Genomic DNA, 22,895 nt, shown 5'->3' on the forward strand with positions numbered 1-22,895 from the left:
ACTACATCCTGATGCTTCAGATGAACTGTTTTGTTTCATTCTCCTGTCTGCAGCTGTTCCTGGAAATGAAAAATGAAGCCCCACACAACAAAACATGGAAGCGGTTTCCTGCCCTGCACAGAGGCTCACGTTTAATGTCTGTGCTGCGTGCAGCTGTGGATTATCCACATAACTCACTGCTGCCCTCACACCATCTGCCACAGCACAGCTACGCGGCTCTAAAGCTAAAGCCACAGCTCTGTGAACTCCGTCCAGCATCAACAGCATCCTCTCCTCGGGAAGGTCTCGGCAAGCTTTTATTCTACAGCTTAACAATCTGTAAAAACTGCTTCGTACTGTACCATTTACTGCTGATGTACTACTACCTACGCAGCCACGAGTACTGCGTCGACTCATTGTAAAAATCCAGAGACTGGAGAATTTAATTTTGATAATTCGTTGCTCTGTTGAAAACCTAATTCAACAAGTAGTGAACTTTTAAACAGCACGTACTGACAGGAAGTGTCTCACCTTCAGCAGAGGCCTGACCGGACGAAGGCGCAAGCTTCTGTTGCAGTAGCGATGGCCATTCACGCCCTCTTTGTGCACGTCCATGCCTGCAGGCATGTTGGGAGGCGTCAGCAGCAGCTTCTTCAGCTGAGGAGGAAGAAAATCAAAAGGTTTCAGAAGTGTCTTCATGACGTAGACATAGAGCGCCGCTTTGTGCGCGTGCACGACGGCGAGGCAGATGTACAAATGTAGTAAAAACACAAACACGGGAGAGGGCTCACAGAGAGATGAATGCGCCAGTTTTTAATCTACGTTCTGTCAGCTGTTAACACTTCGCTGATGGATGTTTGTACAAGAGTAACATGCAGGCCGGGTCAACATACTGTACATTTATCACTCGACTAAAGCTGACAGCGACACGGCACGCTCACGTTCCCATTAAAAACTCTCTCTTTCTATAATAACCGAGCACGACTGCTCCTTCATCCCTCCATCACAGTCTTCTTACAGGCATGAAGCCAACCTGTCCTTCATCATCCCCCAGTATTACCCTTCAGCTGAATATTAACACTAGCACCCCCCAAGCCCCGCCCACTGTCCTCGTCGCCCATTCAGTGCAGGTCTGAGCTTCATGTCAGCTCCATCAGCTCCTTTTTCAGTCTCTCTGAATCGCTGGTAGAAACTCACGGATGTTGCCGCTTTATAAAAACTCTATTTCTGATTGGGGCCGTCACATGTAAGCAACATTATATGAAGACCTACTGCAGGGCGTGCAGAGCGTTTATGATGGCGTGATGCTGCGGCTGACTCTCTGGAGGTCAGCATTAGAAGCTGTGTACCTGTGAGCGACGCTGCACATCATCACCAGCCGTCAGCACTGGCTGCAAGCACACATCGTTAATGGGCCACAGCGGCTCTTTGTGGGCGAGCCAACTTGGCTCTGAGCGCGTGCTGATGCTCCGCTCAGAGTCCCATTGAGGGGCGTGAAAGTGGCAACTGAAGGTTTGTGTCTGTTTGGACCACTGAAAGCATCCGGGGCCCTCAAACACACAGTTTACTCTTCTTCGCTCTACTCTACTCTGGACACCTCCCACAGCTTCAGTGGCCTCATCAATGGAGGCCTTGTTCTACACTGGGACAAATAGTCATGAAGAAAGAGCCAAGGGCCAATCACATGTGAACAAACTGCAAGAGTGTGCACAAGCACCGAAAGAGGGGGACACGGTGCAGAGAAAACACATGTTAAAAGCTTCTGCACGGCTCTTTTAGCTCTGAGGAAACTGAACTTGTCACTGTTTATGCAGCTTTATACGTATATGTCATGTAATTATAATCACGCCACACAGACACGACTTTTAGAAGACTTTGGAACAAAATTTAGGATTCTAGGATTTGTCAGTAGAGGCCGCCACCTCATTTAAGCCTGAACACAGTGACAGCAGTCATGTGACAGCACGCAGAGTAAAGAGAATAATGTTGTTAGGAGGCTGCTCTGCCTGCATGGATGTCCGGCTGCTGCACCTGTGAGAACACCTTCACTTTTTAAAATTGTTTCTCAAGTCAAACGCAGCCCTGTGCAGTGTAATAATTTAAAGCTATTTAAAGAGTCTCAGAGTTGCATCTGTCACAATCAAACTGCTCTGGAGTTTTCTACATGTGGACCTTTGGGATCAATATTATCAAAAGTGCACCAAAACTTCAAGAATAAACGACGGCGACAGTCATGAAGTCTGAGCTGGCGTTTCTGTGACCTTCGGGGTCTCGTACTTACAACCTGAGTTCTGGCTGACTGATGACCGCCGAAGCTTCAAGGACAAACGTGTGAGACAGCAGAGACGACGGCATGTCGTGGCGTGACAGCTCACTATCTTTGGCCTGTTTTGCACCAAACAAAAGCTTCATTGCATTTAACCGCCTGCAGCGATGCCCGACTTCCTGCCGGCACACACTCACCGTTAGCGCTCACAGGCTTGACTGCTTCTTTTTTGGCTTCCTCAACAGCCAAACTGTCCTGATTACTGAAACATTTACCGTCACTGCAATTTCCACCAATTTGGAAGGAATGCCCTATTTTCCTGCTAATGCCTCTCAGATCCGTCCCCACTACTGTTAGTACACTAGAGTACTCCAGTCATACAGTAAAACCTCTGTCTTACTACCTTGTATATAAGTATTATTCCTAAACGTGTCGTTGGTGATGTGTTCTGCATGTTGTCAAACTGAACACTCAATCCCAGTGGTGTCACTAAAACAGCTCGCAGTGGGTGCACACACTTTACAGTGTAGCTTTAAATGAACAGGGATAACGATGATGGGGCCCTGGACACTGGACATGATTACACCAACACTGTCAAGGCTCCACCTACGTGTCTGTTAGTGTCTGTGGTTCTGTAGTCTTAGTGTTCAGATATTATTTAGGTGGGGAACAGAACCTCTCATCATTTATATTTGGCGCTCCTTGACCTCTTGGTCCTTTTGTATACATACGTGAGAAGCATGAGGCATAAAAATGCACAGATTCCTTCTTTTATACTGCACCGCACCGACCTCTGACCCCAGCTCCAACCTCTGACCCCAGCACAGATATGAGCAGGTCTCAGTTACATTAAGTTAGTAAAAGCATGAAGTGGAGGTGCTGGGGTGGGGTGGGTTGCAAAGCGGTTTGAAGAGGTAACAGCAGGCAGGCTCCCACCCTGAGCCTGGTTCTGTTGGAGGTTTCTTTTTGTTCAAACAGTTTTTCCTTTCCACTGTTACCAAGTGCTTGCTCCTAGGGGGTTGTCTCATTGTTGGGGTTTTCTCTCTATTACTCCAGTATAAAGTATAAAGCGGCTTGAGGCCAAAGCAGTTACTACAGTGCACCTGTACCAGAGAAGAGCAACGGCTGATATGCTGCCATCGCTCAGTCTGCTTCCTCACGGCTTGAACACACTGCAGCACAGCTGCATTCACTGTAAGGCTCCATCATTCATTTGTTGGTATAATTCTGCGGAGCAGTTCAATCCAAGGAGACTCAATGGAGTCTTCTTTCACTGTAAGAACATATTTTATTGTTCCATAAAGGATATTGACCCATTCTTATCTCACAGTCTATCACTGCATTCATTTTAGAGCCCAGCAAATGTGGCTCAACAGGGTGGTTTTATAGATGGCCTCATCGTGTCAGTACAAAAAGAAGTCAGAGCATGCTGGTAAACATTTACACTGCAGGTATTCAGACATCCGCCATGACTCACGACTGCCAAACAATAGCATCTTTGTCAGCTGCCGCTAAATCAGAGCACACAAGTAAAGCCTGCGAGCACCGTGCGCTGAGGAAGCGGGTGGATTTGTGTTTGTGACGAGAGCAACAAGACCGCATTGGAGGTAATCGCATGAGCAGTCAAATAACTTCCTGCTTCAATTACCTCCAGGCTGAGCCCAGCAGGGGGGGCTCAACAGGTTTCAGAGTTTTTGGTAAGGAGGCGACGGGCTCAGGTGCACACAAGGGCTGATAACGGGGGGAGGGGCAAGTGGGGAGAGAACAGGATTTGTTCCAGGAAGAGTGATTCAGGGAACAAGGAAGAGGCCCGGGGGGGGGGGGGGGAGAACAGACACACACACACTTCAGCACAAAGACCAACACAGACCACCTCACTCATGGTCCTGAGACTGTGTAGGTCTGCAGAATCGTCAAATCACTCACACAACTTTGAAAGTTTCCTAAAAGTCTGAAGTCAGCAGCTCGCTGTAAGAAACTGTTGTATCGCCGTTCTCAACACATCTCAGACTTTATTCTTTTTCAGGATTTCATCATTTATGACCAGATCTCATTCTCACACAAACCTCTACAAGGCGCTCTCTCTGAAGCATTTCACCCTATTTGTGTGACTGAAATAATGCCTGGTTCCCAGAAACGGGACCCCCACCCCCACACACACACAGGATGAAAGGTTACTTTGTGCTGCTCTGTTTTCCTGCAGTTAAAGGCAGACTTTGAACCTCGCAGGCCGATGAGGGGATCATGAAGGTTAGTGAACGCGACACAGATGGAGATACGGGGGAGAAAGCTGCAGGGAGAGCATGGGAAAGGAGAGGCTCAGCACGTCGGGGTGACGAGGGCTGGATAGGGTTTGAAGCTCGCATTAAAGGATCTCTGTCTGTTGGGCTGTGAGAGACGTTTGATTTGCAGACCAATGACAAAAGAGAAACAGGAGATGAATACCAAACATAACAGCCCTCTGTTATGTTTGGTATATTCATCTCCTGTTTCTCTTTTGTATACCAAACATAACAGAGGGAGATGTGGAAAATTGAGGTCCAGACCCAGAATAGAGACAAAAGAAACAGTTCTGATGCTGCTTCACGCCGCTCTGTGTTCTTACCAGAGACGGGTCCTCGGTTTCGGACCCCAGAGGCTGGCTGAAGTCCTCGGCGCTGAGAGAAAGACCATCTTCCTCTTCTTGGCTGGGCTCCTCCCCCAGGGCGGGGAACACAGAGAGTCCACCCACCTCGGCATCCACAATCCCATCCAAACTGTCGGTGAGAGCGGCGAGCAGAGCCGCGTTCTCCTCTTCTATCTGCAGGAAGAGAACATGGGCGGGATCAGGAACACCGATACAAACCTCAGAGACCCACTATTAATCCACCACACCAGATCTATCACCATCACCACATTCATATGAATGGATGGATGTTTGGATGGATGCATGGATGTATAGATGTATGTTTGGATGGATGGATGGATGGATGTATACATGGGTGGATGGATGGATGTATAGATGTATGTTTGGATGGATGGATGGATGTATACATGGGTGGATGGATGGATGCTTGGATGTATAGACAGATGTCTTGGTTCTCAGACTGAAGGACTCTTCGGGAGCTGAATCACTCCTCAAACAATGCCCCATACATTCTGATCACTCTTTCTTCTTGTTTGTGTCATTTATCACAATAACATCACAGGTCAGGTGACTCCACTCTGACCTTTGACCTTGTTATCTCCGTCAGTACGACACTGAGTTCTCTGCAATGCTGCATGTGCACTTCTGTAATGTTTCAGCATGAACATTGTCTCGTTTGAAGAAAATAATGTTTATGTGTAATTTCAGTCCAAGCTCAGCTCTCTTTCCACCGCTGGCCCTCCTGTGACATCCACACAGGAGTTGTTTACTGTTGATGAGCTGCCATCTTGCTGAGAGCAGAGTCTGGTGGAGAGGCGATAGCACGGCTGGCCTACGGGAAGCCAGCGAGCTTCATTCATCTGTCTCTCTCTTTTATCATCCAGATCCATCTGTCCCCAGCTGCCAAAACTATTTATTCCTACATTTATTCTCCATCTTCAGGCCAGCTCACGTCTTCTCTGCGGGAATCTACACAGTGCTACATCAGCAGAGGAAAGCCTTTGATTGGCTAAAAGCAATACTTAATTTAACAGTCACAGAAAAACAGATTTACATTTACCTGACAATCAAAATACAGACACTTACTTACTTACACTTTGTTAGGTACATCTGCTAGTACTGAGTTTAACTCTTCATGGCTCAGATTCAACAAGCTGCTCAGAGACTGACATCATTATGACATCATCACACAGCTGATGCAGATGTGTCTCCTGCATCTCAAAGCTGCTCTGCAGGACTGAGATCTGTGTCTGTGGAGGCTGCCTGAGTGCAGTGAACTCACAGTCATGTTCTAGAAACCAGTCTGACATGATCTGAGCTTTGAGACACGGAGCTTTGTTATCCTGCTAAAGACGGTGGAATGAGGTCATAAAGGATAGGCGTGGTCAGCGGCAGCACTCGGCCAGGCTACGGAGTTTAAACGATGCTCAGCTGGTACTGAGAGTCACACCAGCAGCAGCCTGAACACGGACACAGGCAGGATGGATCCATGCTTTAAACTCGTCAGACCAGGAGACGTTTCTCCAGCTTCTGTTGTCCAGGTTTGAGAGTCTGTGTTAGCCATAGACTCAGTTTCCTGTTCTTACTGACAGCAGTGACACTGGTGTGGTCGTCTGCTTCTGGAGCCCATCTGCTTCAAGGTTCAGAGACGCTCTTCTGCAGACTTTGGTCGTGTCCAAATTCATGGGCTGCATCCTCCTGAGGACCCGGCCTTCGCAGTCTACGTGGGCCAGGTCCTCAGAAGGTTGGGTAGGCCGGAAGTAAACGGCCGTGAAATTGGACGGTCTAGCCTTCTGATTAGCGTCACCGCTGTCTCGGTGGAGTTTAATAAACTCAGCCGTCTGCTCCTTGCTATCTAAAATATAACAGGACACTGGCGTAAATTCTCGACTGTCTCATACTTCTGTTTAATCAGGTTTCTGTTTGACGTTTAGTAGCGGCCGCCATTGTTGGAAACTGGAGTTTGGCTGGGCCGCGCTATGAATTCTGGGATATGGTAGGCCATGAAGGACACATCCGACCCATCCTTCAAATTCGGAGAAAAGGAGGACGCATTTGTCGGCTGCATTCGGAGGAGTCTACGAATTTGGACAGCCTTCGGCGCGTCGCTGTGACGTAATCGGTCTACAAATGCGGCCTCAGGAGGATGCAGCCCATGAATTTGGACACGACCTTTGGTTGTAGCGAGTGCTTACTGGAGTTATTGCTGCCTTCCTATCAGCTCTAAGTAGACTGTCCATCCTCCTCTGACCTTAGCGAGTCATTTCCTCCCACAGAGCTGCTGCTGGCTGGTTATTTCCTCTGAGCTCAGAGATGGTTGGAGATCAGTGTGTGAAACACTCAGACCAACAACCATGCCACATTCTTTCTTCATCATTCTGATGCTCGGTCTGAGCTTCAGCAGCTTGTCTTGCCGTGTGATTGGCTGACACACGAACAGCTGAATAGATGTCCACTGAGCATGTGTGGGCTTTTATTGCTAAAATCATAATTCTAAATCAATTTGCTCTTTCCTTTCCTGATCTCTGCACTCTGAGGTTAAATTAAGTCACACAAACACGATCGATAACCTCCAGCTGGGGATGAGATTGCGACACGCGACCGTAAATAAGCACCATATTGACTGATAGCAGAGGGGCAGAGACACTGGGAGGGCTTCATGTGCCTGCTTATCACTCTATTCATTACTCGTATTCATAATCAAACGCGGTCTGACCATCTACACTGCTGTTTTAATCTGATCAATATAGTATTGACTGAAATATAACATATCAGAGGAATGAAGGGGGGTGCTGTGTTTTTCAAAGCTGTACATGTGCAGAGTGAGTTTGCAGAAACAGAAAAATGAGTGAACACAGACCAGAACGCATCAGGAGGAGCAGTTACTGGTGACAAACACAGAAAGGAAAAAGTGCCATGAAGCCATCAAAGAGCTCCCGATACCACAAAGGCCGGGAAGTAAAGCAGCTGCAGTGTTTGATCGAGACAAAGAACCAGAAAAACGGTGAGATTAACGCGCCCGTTTCCTCTTCGTGTATTTTCTTATTAGTCGGCTGCTGTTAGACATGAAGAATCTCACAGCTGTAACTTCTCAGTATGAATACACCTGTGTCCATGATTGTGTCTTTGCGACTGTGTGTGTGATTTTGTCTGTGCTGTATGATTGTGTCTGTAACTGTGTCTGTTGTGTGTCTGTGATTGTGTTTGTGCTGTATGATTGCGTCTGTAACTGTCTGTGTTGTGCGTCTGTGATCTTGTGAAGTTTAGTTCGTGTCAGCAACAGGAAGTCAAAGAGTCGCTCAGGCGTCAGCTAATGTGGATCGAAGTAAGAATAAAACTGAGGCGCTCAGAGTGCAGACAGGGGCTGTGGGTGTTTATTTACCTGAATTCCCATAATGCTTTGCCTGTCTTCATTTAACCAATACTCTCTGTGGCACATTGCAGCATCAAAGCAATTTCCATCAGCAGACTTGCATTACACAGCAGATGATGTGGACCTAAATGCTACTTTATCTCTCCGTTATTGTCTTTTTATTCTCGAGGTGCTCTCAATTTAGCCTCCATAATGGGACTGCAAGACTTTGCAGGGACTGCAAACCTATGGACGATCAATGATCCAGGGCCGGCTCGCAGATAAAGAAAGATTAGAAGGGTATTCCTTGAATTCATCCCGGAAGGGCACCAGACACCGGAGCCTCGGGCTTTCAGCGGCCCAGCAGATGTGCTGCTTGCATCATCGTGTTACACGCAGCATAACTGGGAACTACTTTCTTGGCTGGGCCCACACATGTCCACATCTAAGCACAAGGGTCAAGACAGGGGTTTGGGTTTTACACCCCACTTCAGCATAGGAAACTTTGGCTCTCTAACAACATGCTTCTGAGACCCAATTCCACGAAAGGCACGTGTGAGATTCAATTAACAGCTGAATTAATTCATAAAACAACAGCTTTGGTCAAAAGGTCTGAAAAAACAAGAAGGTGCCAAAACAAAAAGCACAGATTCAGCCTCTGTTTGGTGTGAAGTGCTGAGACAAGCCTGCAGCGCGTGGACATGTTTGCCAGCTGATTCCGGCCTAACACCTCGTGCTCGCCTCAGTTCACTAAAATAATATCAGAGCATATATTTTGTACACTGTGCAGCTAAAGGAGTCAGCAGGGAGTATTTGGGAAGTCCTTCACACAACACCAACTTTGTCTCAACACTAAACAACAGACGAAGATTCATTTCCCTCTGACCACCAGCTCTTCCAAGAATAGAAAGATAACGAGCATAGGTATGAGAAAGAAAGACGCCAAAAAAGGAGACGTATTTTCGAGAAGAGGCGCCGGCTTCAGGACAGAAACCTCACCTCGAACAGCTCGTCTGCTGTGCTGTAGTGAATGGAGGCCGGCGACGCGTTGGCCGACTGATCGTTGCACCACTGCAGCTCGCTGAGGCAGTTGACGCTGTCAAAGTCGCTGGTGTCCAGCTGGGAGAGGTCAATGTCCGGGAAGTCGGTGTCCAGACGGTCCGAACACACCTCCTCCTCCCCATACTGAGGACGGAAAAAGAGAAGGAGAGGTCACGTTAGTTAAACATTGAGATCAAAGCAGCATTCCCAGGAGCCTGGGTTCTTTCGGGATACAAAAAAATAGCACAAGTCACAAAGATCACAGCTGGGTAAAAGTGTTTTTGTTCTGCTTTGCCTTAAGCAGTGGATGATGCTATCTGTGCTCTCTGAAACACAAACGTGGAGATGGTTCTCCTTCCACGACTCCAATGAGTCTGAATGTTTCTGTGTGGTTGTACTGTCAGAGCTTCAGTTCCAATCAAGCCGCCCTTTCTCAAAGTGAGAGGCACTTTGGATAAAAGTCTGCACTGTAAATCACTGTTCGCTGTCAGCATCACAAGGAGCTCTCATCAACAGCTGCTCATTAGATGTAATAAGGCTTCCACATTAGAGGAGGTTCAACACCAGGATCGCACAGACTGTCTGTCACATGTACAGTCGCCCAGTGTGGACGGTCATCATCTATTAATGCACGTCTCACTGTGGTCACAGTGACACATGTGATGAGTGCTGGTTTTACTGAGCTGCATGTGTATTCTGACCGAGGAGGTGGATGGTTGATATAAAAATTCAAATTCAAATTTTATTTGTCACGTACACAGTCATACACAGTACGATATGTAGTGAAATGCTTGGACAACTGCTCGTGACCTAAAGAAAACAAAAAAGGAAAAGGCTATGAATAAGAAAGGAAATAAATATGAAAAATTAAAAAGGGTAAATTTAACTAGGAAGGAATAAAATATAAATTAAGGTTAAAAATGAAATAACTGTACAACACAAATTAGAATGAAGGGTAAATTTAACTGGGAAGAATAAGATAAAGATAAATATATAAATTAAAGTTGAAAATAAAATAACTGTACAACAAAATACACAATACACAATATAGAACTATATAAGAATGTATGAAGAAATCTAAATATAAATAAATATATACACAATAACAGCAGCTGTACAAGTATTAACCGGAAATGAAGAATATAGTGACCAGTGTTGTGCAAAACCAAAGTCCAGAAAGTCCAGTGTGTGTGTAAGAACCATATGTGTGGGTCAGTACTGTGTGGTGGTGTGATTGAGAGACCGTATCGCCTGCGGGAAGAAGCTCCTCCTCAGTCTCTCTGTGTTGGTCTTCAGGGAGCGGAATCGCTTTCCTGACCTCAACAGAGAGAACAGTCTGTTGTTGGGATGGCTGAGGTCCTTCACGATCTTCCTGGCCTTGGTCCAGCACCGCCTGCTGTAGATTGAGTGCAGGTCAGGGAGCTCGGAGCGGATGGTGCGCTCAGCTGACCGCACAACCCTCTGTAGAGCTCGTCTGTCCTGCATGGTGCTGTTCCCGAACCAGGTTAAGATGTTTCCCGCCAGGATGCTCTCTATGGTGCACGAGTAAAAGTTCCTGAGCACCTTGGAGGGCAGTTGGAAGTCTCTCAAGCGTCTGAGGTGGTAGAGACGCTGTCGGGCCTTTTTCACCACGGTGTTGATGTGACAGGACCATGACAGGTCCTGCGTGATGTGAACTCCGAGGTATTTGAAGCTGTCCACTCTCTCCACTGGGCACTCGTTGATGACGGGGGTCTGGTAGTTCCTCTCCTGCTTAGTGCTGAAGTCCACTATCAGCTCCTTTGTCTTACTGACGTTTAGAAGGAGGTTGTTCCTCTGGCACCAGTTCTCCAGATTCCTAATCTCCTTCAGGTAGGCCGTCTCGTTGTTATCAGAGATCAGGCCCACCACGACGGTGTCGTCAGCAAACTTGATGATGGTGGTGGAGCTGGTAGTGGCCACACAGTCATATGTGTACAAAGAGTACAGCAGGGGGCTCAGAACACACCCCTGGGGGGCTCCAGTGCTGAGAGTGCTTATAACTTTGTTTTCTGATGTTCTTTAGTGACAAATATCTCAAAGTTGTTCGAGCTCTGCGCGTCACTCACTGCAAACACCGAAAGAGAAAAAAAAAAGGAGACCTAGGCTTAGACACACAGCAGAGGAATGGAGATTATTTCCAGGCAGTAATCAACAACGAGGATCTCCTACGATCACATGAAATCACAGGAACCTCCACATGAACTCTTATGGACATAAAGGACCTCAGCAGGCACCCTCTGACCCCTCGCAACATCTGAGGTAACAAGACCTCAAGAATCATTTCCCATTACCAAATCACTCGACACCTACACGAAGCCTCTGCCTGAAGGAACAAGAGCCTTCACCCTTCATAAAGTCAGGAACTGCCAAACACTTCTCTAAAACCTCAGCGATGGCTTGCCCAACTCTGAAAAACTCACTCCCTGAAAATGTCCGTTGCCCATACAAGACGATTTCAGATCCCGCTTCCTAATCAACAATTCCTGAAATGCTCTCAGGAACATGTGAAAAGGGAAACTGTGCTCAGTTTGTTTTACCCTCAAGATCACATCTCTAAATTCTTTACCATGTGGCTCACAGTCACAGCAGGCCGAGCCTCTCACACACACTGAGCCACGTCACTGCGAAGAGCAGGAAGTGTGTGTGCGTGACTCGCCGTGATGGGAAATGACTGCGTGGTCTCTGAAGGGAGGAGGAAACATTCCTTCCTTAACGTCTGCATGAAGACGACACACAGAATCAATGTCCTGTTTTATGAATGATGAGGAAACGACAACACACACACTGGGTCGACCAGTTAAACGTATTTAACTGATTCAAACAGATCAGCTTTCCTCAAACACAAAGCAGCTCAGCTTGTAGCCGACTCGTCCTCTGCCGTTTGTGTCTGAGCGTGCAGAACACTCTGTCCCAGCAGCAACTGTCACGTTTCTATCAGGTTTCAGCTAGCATAGCTGAGACCACTGATGTGATGATGAAATTAACCAAATTAACACGTTCAACACGAGCAGTGCTCTCTGCTCACACAATGAAAGGAACACTTTTTATTCCGAGTTCAGAGACCCACCATCTCTGAGGAGGCGTATCCTGTCATTAGGTATCAGGGTGAAACCCTTGGACCCACTGTCAGACTATGTTACATGTTTTAATGTTATATTTAACCACATATGGCCTAAAATTGCACTCGTTCAATTTAAATGTTTTATTTGAAGCATCATCTGCACACAGAGGCTTTTTCACCAGTGACAGTACGACTGTCTCTGTGGTCAACACTCGACAAACAAACGATCACAAACAAGAATTAATGAGACTTTACTTGCAAAGGTTCTCTTTTGTGCTTATAACATGGAGATGCTCACATGCAAAGTTTAAAACAGTCTTTGTTTGTTTTGCAGAGGACGACTTTTCAGCTGCTGGAATAAATTCATGGCACTGCAGCAACAGCTTTACGGCATGTTTCAGAAATATTTATATTTATATTTCCACGGCAACTTCTTCTAGAAGATATTTTAACCACCGTATGTGGAAAAACTCGCAATACATCAAGTATATATAGCACACTTGGGGCGACCGTGGCTCAGGGGGTTGGGAAGCGTATCTGTAACCGGAAGGTCGCCGGTTCGATCCCCGGGCTCTCTGTCCTGGCTCTTGGTCGCTTTGTGTCCTTGGGCAAGACACTTTACCCTACTGGTGTTGGCCAGAGGGGCCGATGGCGTGATATGGCAGCCTCGCCTCTGTCAGTCTGCCCCAGGGCAGCTGTGGCTACAACCGTAGCTTGCTTCCACCAGTGTGTGTGAATGAATAGTGGCATTGTAAAGCGCTTTGGGTGCCTTGAAAAGCGCTATATAAATCCAATCCATTATTATTATCCATTATTCTACGTCAGACCCAATGCTGAGCCATTCAGATCAGCTCTGGGAATCTCTGGAACTGTGCAGGAGCTTCTGTTTGTAACACATAACACAGTCCACATCGGCAACTTGTCCAGCTGACAGACCACCACCAGCTACAACAAAGCAGCTCTGAGCCGTCTTCTACTTCACGGTCACCATGAATCAACACATTTTTCATAAAAGCAATTAACAGTATTCGTATATTTCTCCCAATCAGCTGTTCGATCGACAGCCAGAACACAGAAATGATAAAAGCCTCATCGCTCCTCTCCCCATCCCGCTGCCCCATCATTTTAATATTTGGCTGTTTTTGGACTGCGTGTTTTATCCCACTTTTAAATCAAAGCATAGTTACATCACACACACACAAACACACCTTCAGTGATCTCCAACCTCAGCTCACCGCCTCACTGTGCGTCTCGGTTTATGAGTGTTTATTCAGCGTGTTTATTTGGGTCATGGAAGAGATAAGATCAGCTGATAGCGTTTACGGTTTCATAAACGACTCATGAGACATGATCAAAGAGCCAATCAGCAGAGAGCATAGGAACCTGAGCGGTGGACAAGCTGATGAACGGAGCCGGAAACAGAAGACGCGCTTGAAGGAGAGAAGAAGAAGAAGGACACAGGAAGGAAGATGTAGGTCAGAATAACGTCAGCGAAGGGAAAAGGGGGGGAGAGCGGTCATGACTTCACTGAGCAGGAGGAGGAGGAGGAGGAAAGGTGGAGTGACAGAGGAGAGGGCGCCCTTGGTAAGACCCTCCCCCCGCTGCTGATGCAGGTGTGTTTCACCTAACTGAGTGTGAACCTCCCTCAGCATGCAGCTCACATCCTCCTCACGTGGCTCTGACTCATCCCCATCCTTTCTTCATTCCTACCATCATGCAGCCTTCCCTCGTTGGCCACTCTGCCCTTTTCTCCACTTACAGTTTCCTCGTATACTCTTTTTACCCTCGTCCATCAGAGGACAGTCTGATTGAATGTTACCACTCCTCCCTCCATCATCCTCCCTTCCCTCCACCACAGCCATCAATCAATAAAACCATCCCTGAACATGACACGCATGCACAGGCACACACATGAGGACATCCCACGTATGTAGAACATGTCCCAGAACATCAGTGCACACGTGACGCTGCAGCAGCGGAAGGCGATACGAGGCTGCGGCGTGCTTGTAGTGCTGCACTGACTCTGAATAGCGACAAAGACTGTAAGCTTCTCGACATGAATCAGACGCCGGGAGGAGGAAGCAGCTCGGCGAGGAGCAATTCTGCTCCTGTTTCCAGGAAGGATTGTGTTAACCGTCTCTGCAAAGATACAAACCAAACATAAACACGTGTGCAGCATCCAATCAGGTGAGGGGATTCACTGCAGGTCCAAAAGTCAAACTGCGTCAGAGCATTTACAGGAAGGCTCTCAGAGCCTCCAGACGCCCATTTAAGGCATTGATGCAGTGATTTACTGCTGACCTGCGTGTGATTGAGAGCAGATGTTTGCTCGTGTTTCATTGAAGCCTTTCTGTCGCTCCCCACGTTTATTCCAACTGCTGCGAATGTACACCGGCTCTGACACTCTGACCCCATATCGGGTCGAGTTCAGGTGAGCGCGAGGAGGCGGAGCTTTGACTCCTGCCGATCGAAGTCAGGGCTCAAATTTTTGCAGTCATCAAGCATCAGTTGAGGGAGAAGTGGAAGCGACCAGAAGGTGAGAGCAGCACGTACGTGCCCGCTTTTGCACAAAGCAGGTCCTGACTTGTGCCAAAGAGCCTGAGATGTGACTTTAAATGAGAGGTTTTGCTGAGTGACCGCACGGCGCTCCGTCATCCCCTCTCTGAAAGCAAACGGCAGCAGAGGCGGGTTTATTCCTCCCTGACACCACGGCCCGTCAGCATCACTCAGAGTGTCTCTGAAGCCGTTACTGCTCGAACGGGCAGATTAAACAAATGAGCATGAAATTAATGCAGAATACTCACATCTTTGAAGTTACTGACAGACAAGAGACGAAGGCTCTGCGCTGAGCCTCCGCCTCGTGCTGGAACAGCAGAGGTAATGTGCAAATGAATGAGCCTGACCTCTGAGATCTGCTCACTATCAGCTCCTTCAGAAGGCCCTCACTGTGTAATTCTGCTGTTTTGGGGGGTGGAGGTGTGGTGGGACCCATTTGTGGTTAATGTGTGCCTGAGCGAAAGCAGCGAGACGCTACCAACACGAAGAGTCCGCCGGGACAATCGTGCATTAAACCTGGGCTATTTATAGCACGCCTGCACGTGGGAGAGCTATCTGGGCTAAAAGGAGAGAGTGGATGTGGAAAGGCCAGCGAGGCTCTGCGGTGGAGCTCCAGCATCCTTCGTTTCTATCTTTAAACACTCAGATTCCTCAAAGCTTATCTCTGGGTTGGCTAAGCGCGAGCGCCGCGTCTTTCCACTGGACTCAGAGTTACACAAGCTGAAATCATCTCGTTAGCTGAGGTCACCCTTCAAAGGTGAACGCTTTTTTAACTCTTTAAGAAAAATATGAAGCAAGAAAAATCTCAAAGAACACACAACTATCTGCAGACGGGTCCAGAAAGGACACAAGCCAATCACGAGGAGCAAGGAGGCCACACACAACTGGTACAAACATTAGCTTCTCTGGTGATTCATAACTTGAGTGAAATTAGGCTGTCATGTTTTTGTACATGCATCACACCTCCTCCAAACTTTGTGCCAAAAATCACGACAATAAAAATAGCGGAGCGTTGATAATAACGTGTAACTTTATTGATCCACACGCAGGAATCAAAGCTCGGCTGCTGTCCTGGCAGCTGGACGCAGGCCTGTTGTAATGTTGCGCAAGGTCAGTCACAAGTCCGGTCATGTGAGAGCTGTCCCAACTACACACACACACACACACTAACACACACACACACACACACACACACACACACACACACACACACACAAGCAACACCATACAAGGTCAGGCTCTCTAGACTGCACACCGCAGGAGGCTGAGAGCGGAGCACTGGGTGGTGTTTCCAGGTTAGCGAGTTTCAGAGACCGGGCTGCCCTCAGGGCCTGCAGCTCCAGATCAGCTGAGATTACCAAACAGCTGATGTTGCAACAGCACTCACTGCAGAATCACTGAAATAATCCCGGAACACAAAAGGAAGTAATCGATGCTTCGATCGACACCTTTCCCAAACTCCTGATCCTCTGAGCAGCGAATCCACGATTAGTCTGCTCCCCGTGGCTTTAGTGCGATCATGAACATATTTTATCGGGACTTGAAATGACCCAAGCTCAGTAATAAGGAAAAGGAGGCGTGGCACAGACGTGAAGGTGAGGTGACGGACGCTCCCATAGAGCTGAAAAATGGTGATGAGAGGCGGCGGATGAAGAAGGTGTAATCACATCCAAGCTCCGCATAAAGAACTGACATGGAGGAGATAAGGCCTTTAATGCCCACTTTGTTGTAAGTCACTTTGACAGGAAGTGCTTGGTGCAGGAATCTGACGGCCCACAGAACCACAGCAGGAGAACACAAGCTGACGCAGTGATACCTGCAGCTGATCGCAGTCACAGGGTCTGTTTGAAGGTTCACTGCGACACACCTGCGAGCGGTGGAAGGATTTCAACTTCCACGCAGCCGGTAAAGAAAGGATGAGCTTAATCACAGCAGACAAAAAAGTGCCCCTCCCTCCTCCCCCCACAAAGAGCCAATTACCTGCCGTTTGATTATTGAGGCACAAAGTGAGACAGTGAAAGCTCACAGGGGTATATGCCAAGGCTGAGCGTTTAGTCCATTTGTCCCGAGAAGCTTGACTGAGCGCCACAGCGTTTTTCCCTCGCCTCCTCCTGCGACAGCTCACCGTGTAAACTCAACTTTAATCTGCTGATTGACCAATAACATGCAGATGATGCCACAAACATGCAAACATGGTTCTGTCAGGCTGCTGTAACATAGCTTGGTTGCTGAGATCTCTGATCCATCCATTCTGCTGCATGGGGACTCCCAGAGCAGCTCTGCATGACTCACAGCTCAAAATAATCCTCCTTTCTCTGATACCGAGCCTCCGTGCAGAACTTCAGTTCATCCTTGTTGATTGGCTGCCCTTCGCTAACAGCAGGATGGTGGAGCCTGAGCTCAGCAGCAGCAGCAGCAGCAGCAGGAGGGAAACGACCTGCTCTACCACACCGAGCTCTTCACACTCATTCAGACAGAGCCACGGGACGTTTGTCCATCAGAATTTCCAAGGCACTGATGGGACAGGGGTCACAGGTGTGTCTGTGCACAAGAGAAAGCCCCGCCCCCAGATCTCTGTTTCCTTACAAAGACAAACAGCTCAGAGCTGGAACAGGGTCTGGATTCTGGACTTACTCTTTTCTGTCTGAGAGAAGAAAGAAGAAACTTTACACAACGTAAATGTGCTATTACAGTGTGTGTGTGTGTGTGTGTAAACCACACACACTTGTAATAGGTGTATATGTGTGTGTCCTGTCATAGTGTGTTTGTTACTATCTTTAGCTCTTATCCTGGTCTCATGACCAGTTCTTCCACAGAGTGCTGCTGACTCGAGGAGCTGCTGCCAGACAAACAGGAGTGTGTGTCTGTGTGTGTGCGCGTGTGTGTGTATAGTGATGAGTAAAACTGAGGCCAACTGAAGGAGGAAGTGAGATGCTGCTAAACCAGAGTGCTGTGAAGTACTGGCTGTTCCCATCACTGCTGCTGCTTCAGGGTGTGTGTGTGTGTGTGTGTGTGTGTGTGTAGTGGGGTATAATGACTTGTCCTGCTGAGGTGCCATTTTTATGTTGTATATTTAAAGCAGGACTGAAACAATGTGTGATCACAGATCTGAGAACAGCCCCACCCTCTCCTCCGGCTTCACACAGGTGTCCGTTCTTAAATCTCCCAGTAGGAACCCTGGACCTCCTCCAGCAGTGGGAAACCGTCCTTCAACATGATTTTCATTTCTGGGTGGTGATGAGATGTCATAAAGAGCCACGGCCGGCCAAGACTATGTCTGTGTGTCAGCCTGCACCAAAGGTCATGACCTTCAGTGTGATCAGACCAAAACTCTGGTGGATGCTCTGTGTGAGAGCTCTGCCCAAAGACGTCACAGGTGAAGCATCTTTCACCTGTGAGGTGATTAGGGCTGAACGATATATCGCATTTGCGATAATATCGCGACATGATCAAGTGCAATTTTCTAACCGCAAAGGCTGTGATTATACTCTGGACATGTCCAAATTCATGGGCTGCATCCTCCTGAGGCCGCATTTGTAGACCGATTACGTCACAGCGACGCGCCGAAGGCTGTCCAAATTCGTAGACTCCTCCGAATGTAGCCGACAAATGCGTCCTCCTTTTCCCCGAATTTGAAGGATGGGTCGGGTGTGTCCTTTGTGGCCTACCATATCCCAGAATTCATAGCACGGCCCAGCCAAACTCCAGTTTCCAACAATGGCGGCCGCTACTAAGTTTTAAAATTACTCATACTAATCTTTCTGGGTCACAAAATAAACTTTTAACATTTTTTTTGAGGCGAGAAAGTAGTTGTGTAAACATCAAATATCTGCTCGGTTTATCAAGATATCGCATATTTGCAAAAGTGCTTCGACGTTTTCGGAGGCGTCTGCTACCCACCAGCTCGACAGCTAGCCGGGAGCTCGAGGGTTACTGATGCGGCCGAGAACGGCACAACTCCCGGCACATCATTTTCAGATCACCGCAGACTTTCGCTGCTCGGGTTAAACGTAATATATAAGTCACTTAGACAACCTAAAAATGTTATTGTTAGGCTTTTTTCAGTGTTTTGTTTGTTCGTGAGTAAATCGGTTTGGCTGAGATTAAAGTTATTAGATTAGATAAAATAAAACTTTATTAATCCCCCGGGTGGGTTCCTCCTTGGTTTTCACACAGCTGACTAAACGTCAAACAGAAAACTTATTAAACAGAAGTATGAGACAGTCGAGAATTTACACCAGTGTCTGGTTATATTTTAGATAGCAAGAAGCAGACGGCCGAGTTTATTAAGCTCCACCGAGACAGCGGTGACGCTAATCAGAAGGCTAGACCGTCCAATTTCACGGCCGTTTACTTCCGGCCTACCCGACCTTCTGAGGACCAGTGCGGCCTCTTCAGCTTTGCCTCTGCCACTTGAAGATGTCGTGGAGGCAGAGTTGAATAGTTACCTGTTGACCCCTGTCATTGACGGAGAGGATGATCCCTTAGCCTGGTGGAAGGTGCACAACATTCACTTTCCACGACTGTGCAAGATGGCCCGCAAATATCTGTGTGTGCCAGCCACAAGTGCCCCCTCAGAGCGTCTGTTCAGCACTGGAGGGAATATAGTGACCTGCACTCGCTCATCCTTAAAGCCAGCAAAAGTAGATATGCTGGTCTTCCTAGCAAAAAACCTGTGAGCTAGGATGATTATGGCTAGCTGAGCCATACTCATTGTTTATACAATTGCTATTATGTTTGCACTTTATGTGTAATGTTACTGACTGCAGAGATCAGTAAGATGTGTGCATTTTTTTATTTATTAGTTTTATTTATTTAATATTATTTTTTAATTTAATGACTGTCTAGTAGTTCACAGATGTCGAAAAACTGAGTGTGGTAAAGCCACCGATTTTTTTTAATGTATATTTCTGCAATCTGCACATTGCACTGACTTTCATTTTAATGTTTACACCAGGGTTCCTTGTCAGCACTTTATGCTCAGATGTTTGTAAGCTAAAAATAAACTATTGTGTATGTTCAAATATACTGTTGTGATTGAAGAAGTTAAATAAAAATGTCAGTCATCAATTCATGCATCACCTCATGTCATCATAACAGAGGTCTGTCTTCCAGGAAAGAACAGTTTAAAATTAATGTAATATAGTATTGGCCATACTATATGATGTATTGCTTGTCTTTGTTTAATAATACAGAAGACAAAGACCTTAAAAAATAATCGCATATCGCATCGCAATCGCAATATTGGGCAAAAAAATCGCAATTAGATTATTTTCCATAATCGTTCAGCCCTAGAGGTGATTAATCTCAGTTTAATGATCTAATCCAGCTGCAGAGTTACTGGAGTTCTAACCCAGCTGTAGGAAACTGTCAGGAACACTGATAACTAGTGGTGCAACGGATCAAATATCTCATGGTTCGGATCGGATCAACGGTTTTAAGTCACGGATCGGATTTTCAGATCAGCAAAAAAAGGAAAAAAAAGACCATTTACTTATTTAAGTATTTTTTCCTATTAAAAAACATTCAGCTCAAGACTCATTCCATGCACTTATATAAAAATAAATTAAGGTGCAATATGGACTTTATGGACAATACTGGGCATCCTCTGCACACGGCCATAAACAACCAGAGGAGTCTGTTCAGCGAGAGGTTGCTTCTCCCAAAGTCAAGGATGAGCAGACTTAAAAACTCCTTTGTCCCACACGCTATCAAACTGTTTAACTCCTCGCTGGATGGGAGAGGGAGGGGAAACAGGGGGACAAAGGAGAGGGGGGACAAGTAAGCTGTAGTGCCTTTTCCCTGTGCAATAGTTTTTGTTAACATCCAACGGTGTAATAGACTCACAATACTTGAAATGTGCCGTTACCTTGTATTCTTATTCCTATTTATCCCTTTTGTATACTCTGTATTTATGTATGTGTATATGTGGTATATTTCTGCTCACATTCTGCAACTTCTGTCTGTGCTATGCTACTGGAAACTGAATTTCCCAGAGGAACCCATGGGATTAATAAAGTTTCACCTAATCTAATCTAATCTATAGGGCAGTACAGGGCTTTGTATCTACCACTCCGCTGTGATATAATGAGTGGTCACGGTCATGTGGCTTTCCGTTGCCCTGGAGCTCCACCCATTTGTAGTTAGGGCAACAGAAGATGCCTGGGACAGTTCAGCTGTAACTTTTAACTTTTCCTGCTTATACATGCTTGGAACGATCTTGTCACAGAAGTGGACACTCAGCGTGGCTCAAGCACGTTCATCATAGTTTAACCCCTTGTTATGCACAACGGAGTACGGCCTCACGTCTGCAGCTAAACACCTCAGTAGCTTTTGTAATAGCTTTAGCCCAGTTGGATTGGGCAGCAAAGGGCTGCTTAAATGCCGCAAAGTCCTCTGCTCCTCCACTTGGACCGCTAGCACTGACCATAACTACCGCTTGACAGACTGACCACCATACACATACTTTTCACGTGTGTGCCGAACCGTGGAGTGGGATCGGTTCGGATTACGGATCAACCGTGATCCGTTGCACCACTACTGATAACAGCCTCCTGCTGAGCTGAGTGAGCATCTCACCACCTCACGTCTAACTATCTGTTAGCTGTGGTTCTAAGATTGTTCATGCAGGCTCGGCACCACAAACTCCTGAATCCGCTCTGACGAATTACACTCAGTCCCACTCAGCGTTCATGAAACTGTCATACTTTTATGTCTCTGGTGCGTCTGTGAAGCTCCGCCCTCCCTCGTTACTGCCACAAGCTTCAAATGTGAGCAATGACCCAACCTTAGCAGAGATGAAGTGAGGACCAGACAAATTGTGGTCAAGAGCGCGACGTGGGGAAGTGCTCGACCTCAGGCTGTTCTGTTTTGACATAGCCAAAAGTACGCTTCTAGATTCTGTTTCTTTCTTCTTTTCCTCCCCTTCGTTCCAAATCCTCATTTCATCCCCCTCTTTAAGTCTAAAACCAGAAGCCCAGGCACGAGTCAGCCAATCAGAACATTTTGATTCATTTCAGTTTCAATGTTGAGAAACAAAACTTCTGTTTTTGGTTTTTATGGGAATATTTCTGTGAGCGTCTCTTCTGCTCGCTGAATGAGCCACATGTCAGAGACTTCCTGTCCAGCTTGACAATGCGACAAACATTGTCCGTATGCAGGGTTTGGGTCCATCCGTCCGTCGTGGCTCAGACTCGCAAGGGTTAACAAACAGAGTCCGGGTTTCTTTGGGTTCGTGCGTCGTGGAATCCGGCCCGTCTACCTGTCTCTCTTTCTTCCTGCTGGCAGATCCGTTACACTGATCTCACCTCCAGCCAACCTCTGTCGCTCTGAAACCTAATCTGGCTTCATCCACCCCCCCACACCACCCCGCCTTCACGACTCCTCCACCTCTCAGGCAGGGAGAGCAGCAGAGGCGTGGGGCTAAATCTAGCCTGAGTATAAGAGGCTAATGATGCAAGGATGGAAATACGCACGTTAAGCTGATCAGTCTTTACCAGACTCGACAGGCCGGAGCTGTGCTAACACTCTTCCTGTTGTCCCATCCTGCCCTCAGGTAAATTATATCCACCTGAGCTCAAGAGCCATCCTTGAGACACAGCCTGGCAGTCGCTGGACTTATTGACTGGGCTTCCTGGGATGTAGGCAGATCCAGTAAGACTTCAGATTAGCAGTAAAGGCTAAATCCGACTATTCTTGGGGCTGATGGGTACAAGTCTGAGACAGGGGGGGGGGGCAGGTGTTTTTTAATTACACCCATAAACAGAAAATCAAAGCCCTGCAACAGTAGAGAACACCTGGACCCAAAGTGTGAACATTCAGACAGTGTGGAGTGACAGCGAGGTGCAGAACGGTGATGGAGCGAGGAAAACGAAGGCGAGCGGCTGGCGGAGTTGGCTCTGCGGGGCTGCTGGGTAATGGGATCTGAGGGGGAGGGCCGATTTAAAGCTCAGGTATAAGAGTGTTGGTGGCAGCTGAGATAGCATGGAGGCCG

At 47.2% G+C, this 22,895-nt stretch overlaps 1 protein-coding gene across 1 annotated transcript; it reads right to left on the reverse strand.

Moving 5' to 3' along the window:
* Positions 1 to 477: 477 nt before the first annotated feature.
* LOC146581818 (peroxisome proliferator-activated receptor gamma coactivator 1-beta-like) lies at positions 478 to 22,213 on the reverse strand. The gene is made up of 4 exons (XM_085245749.1): positions 21,690 to 22,213; positions 9,223 to 9,408; positions 4,851 to 5,045; positions 478 to 636 (listed from the first exon to the last, which is right to left on the reverse strand). The coding sequence occupies exons 1-4, from the start codon at positions 21,843 to 21,845 to the stop codon at positions 478 to 480; spliced, it is 696 nt and encodes a 231-aa protein (XP_085101875.1). The 5' UTR covers positions 21,846 to 22,213.
* Positions 22,214 to 22,895: the final 682 nt, after the last annotated feature.

Source organism: Mchenga conophoros, linkage group LG2, assembly GCF_057382185.1.
Source record: "Mchenga conophoros isolate Kocher_MC1m ecotype Shallow Benthic linkage group LG2, M_conophoros_male_GT1.1, whole genome shotgun sequence".
Taxonomy (NCBI): Eukaryota; Metazoa; Chordata; class Actinopteri; order Cichliformes; family Cichlidae; genus Mchenga; species Mchenga conophoros.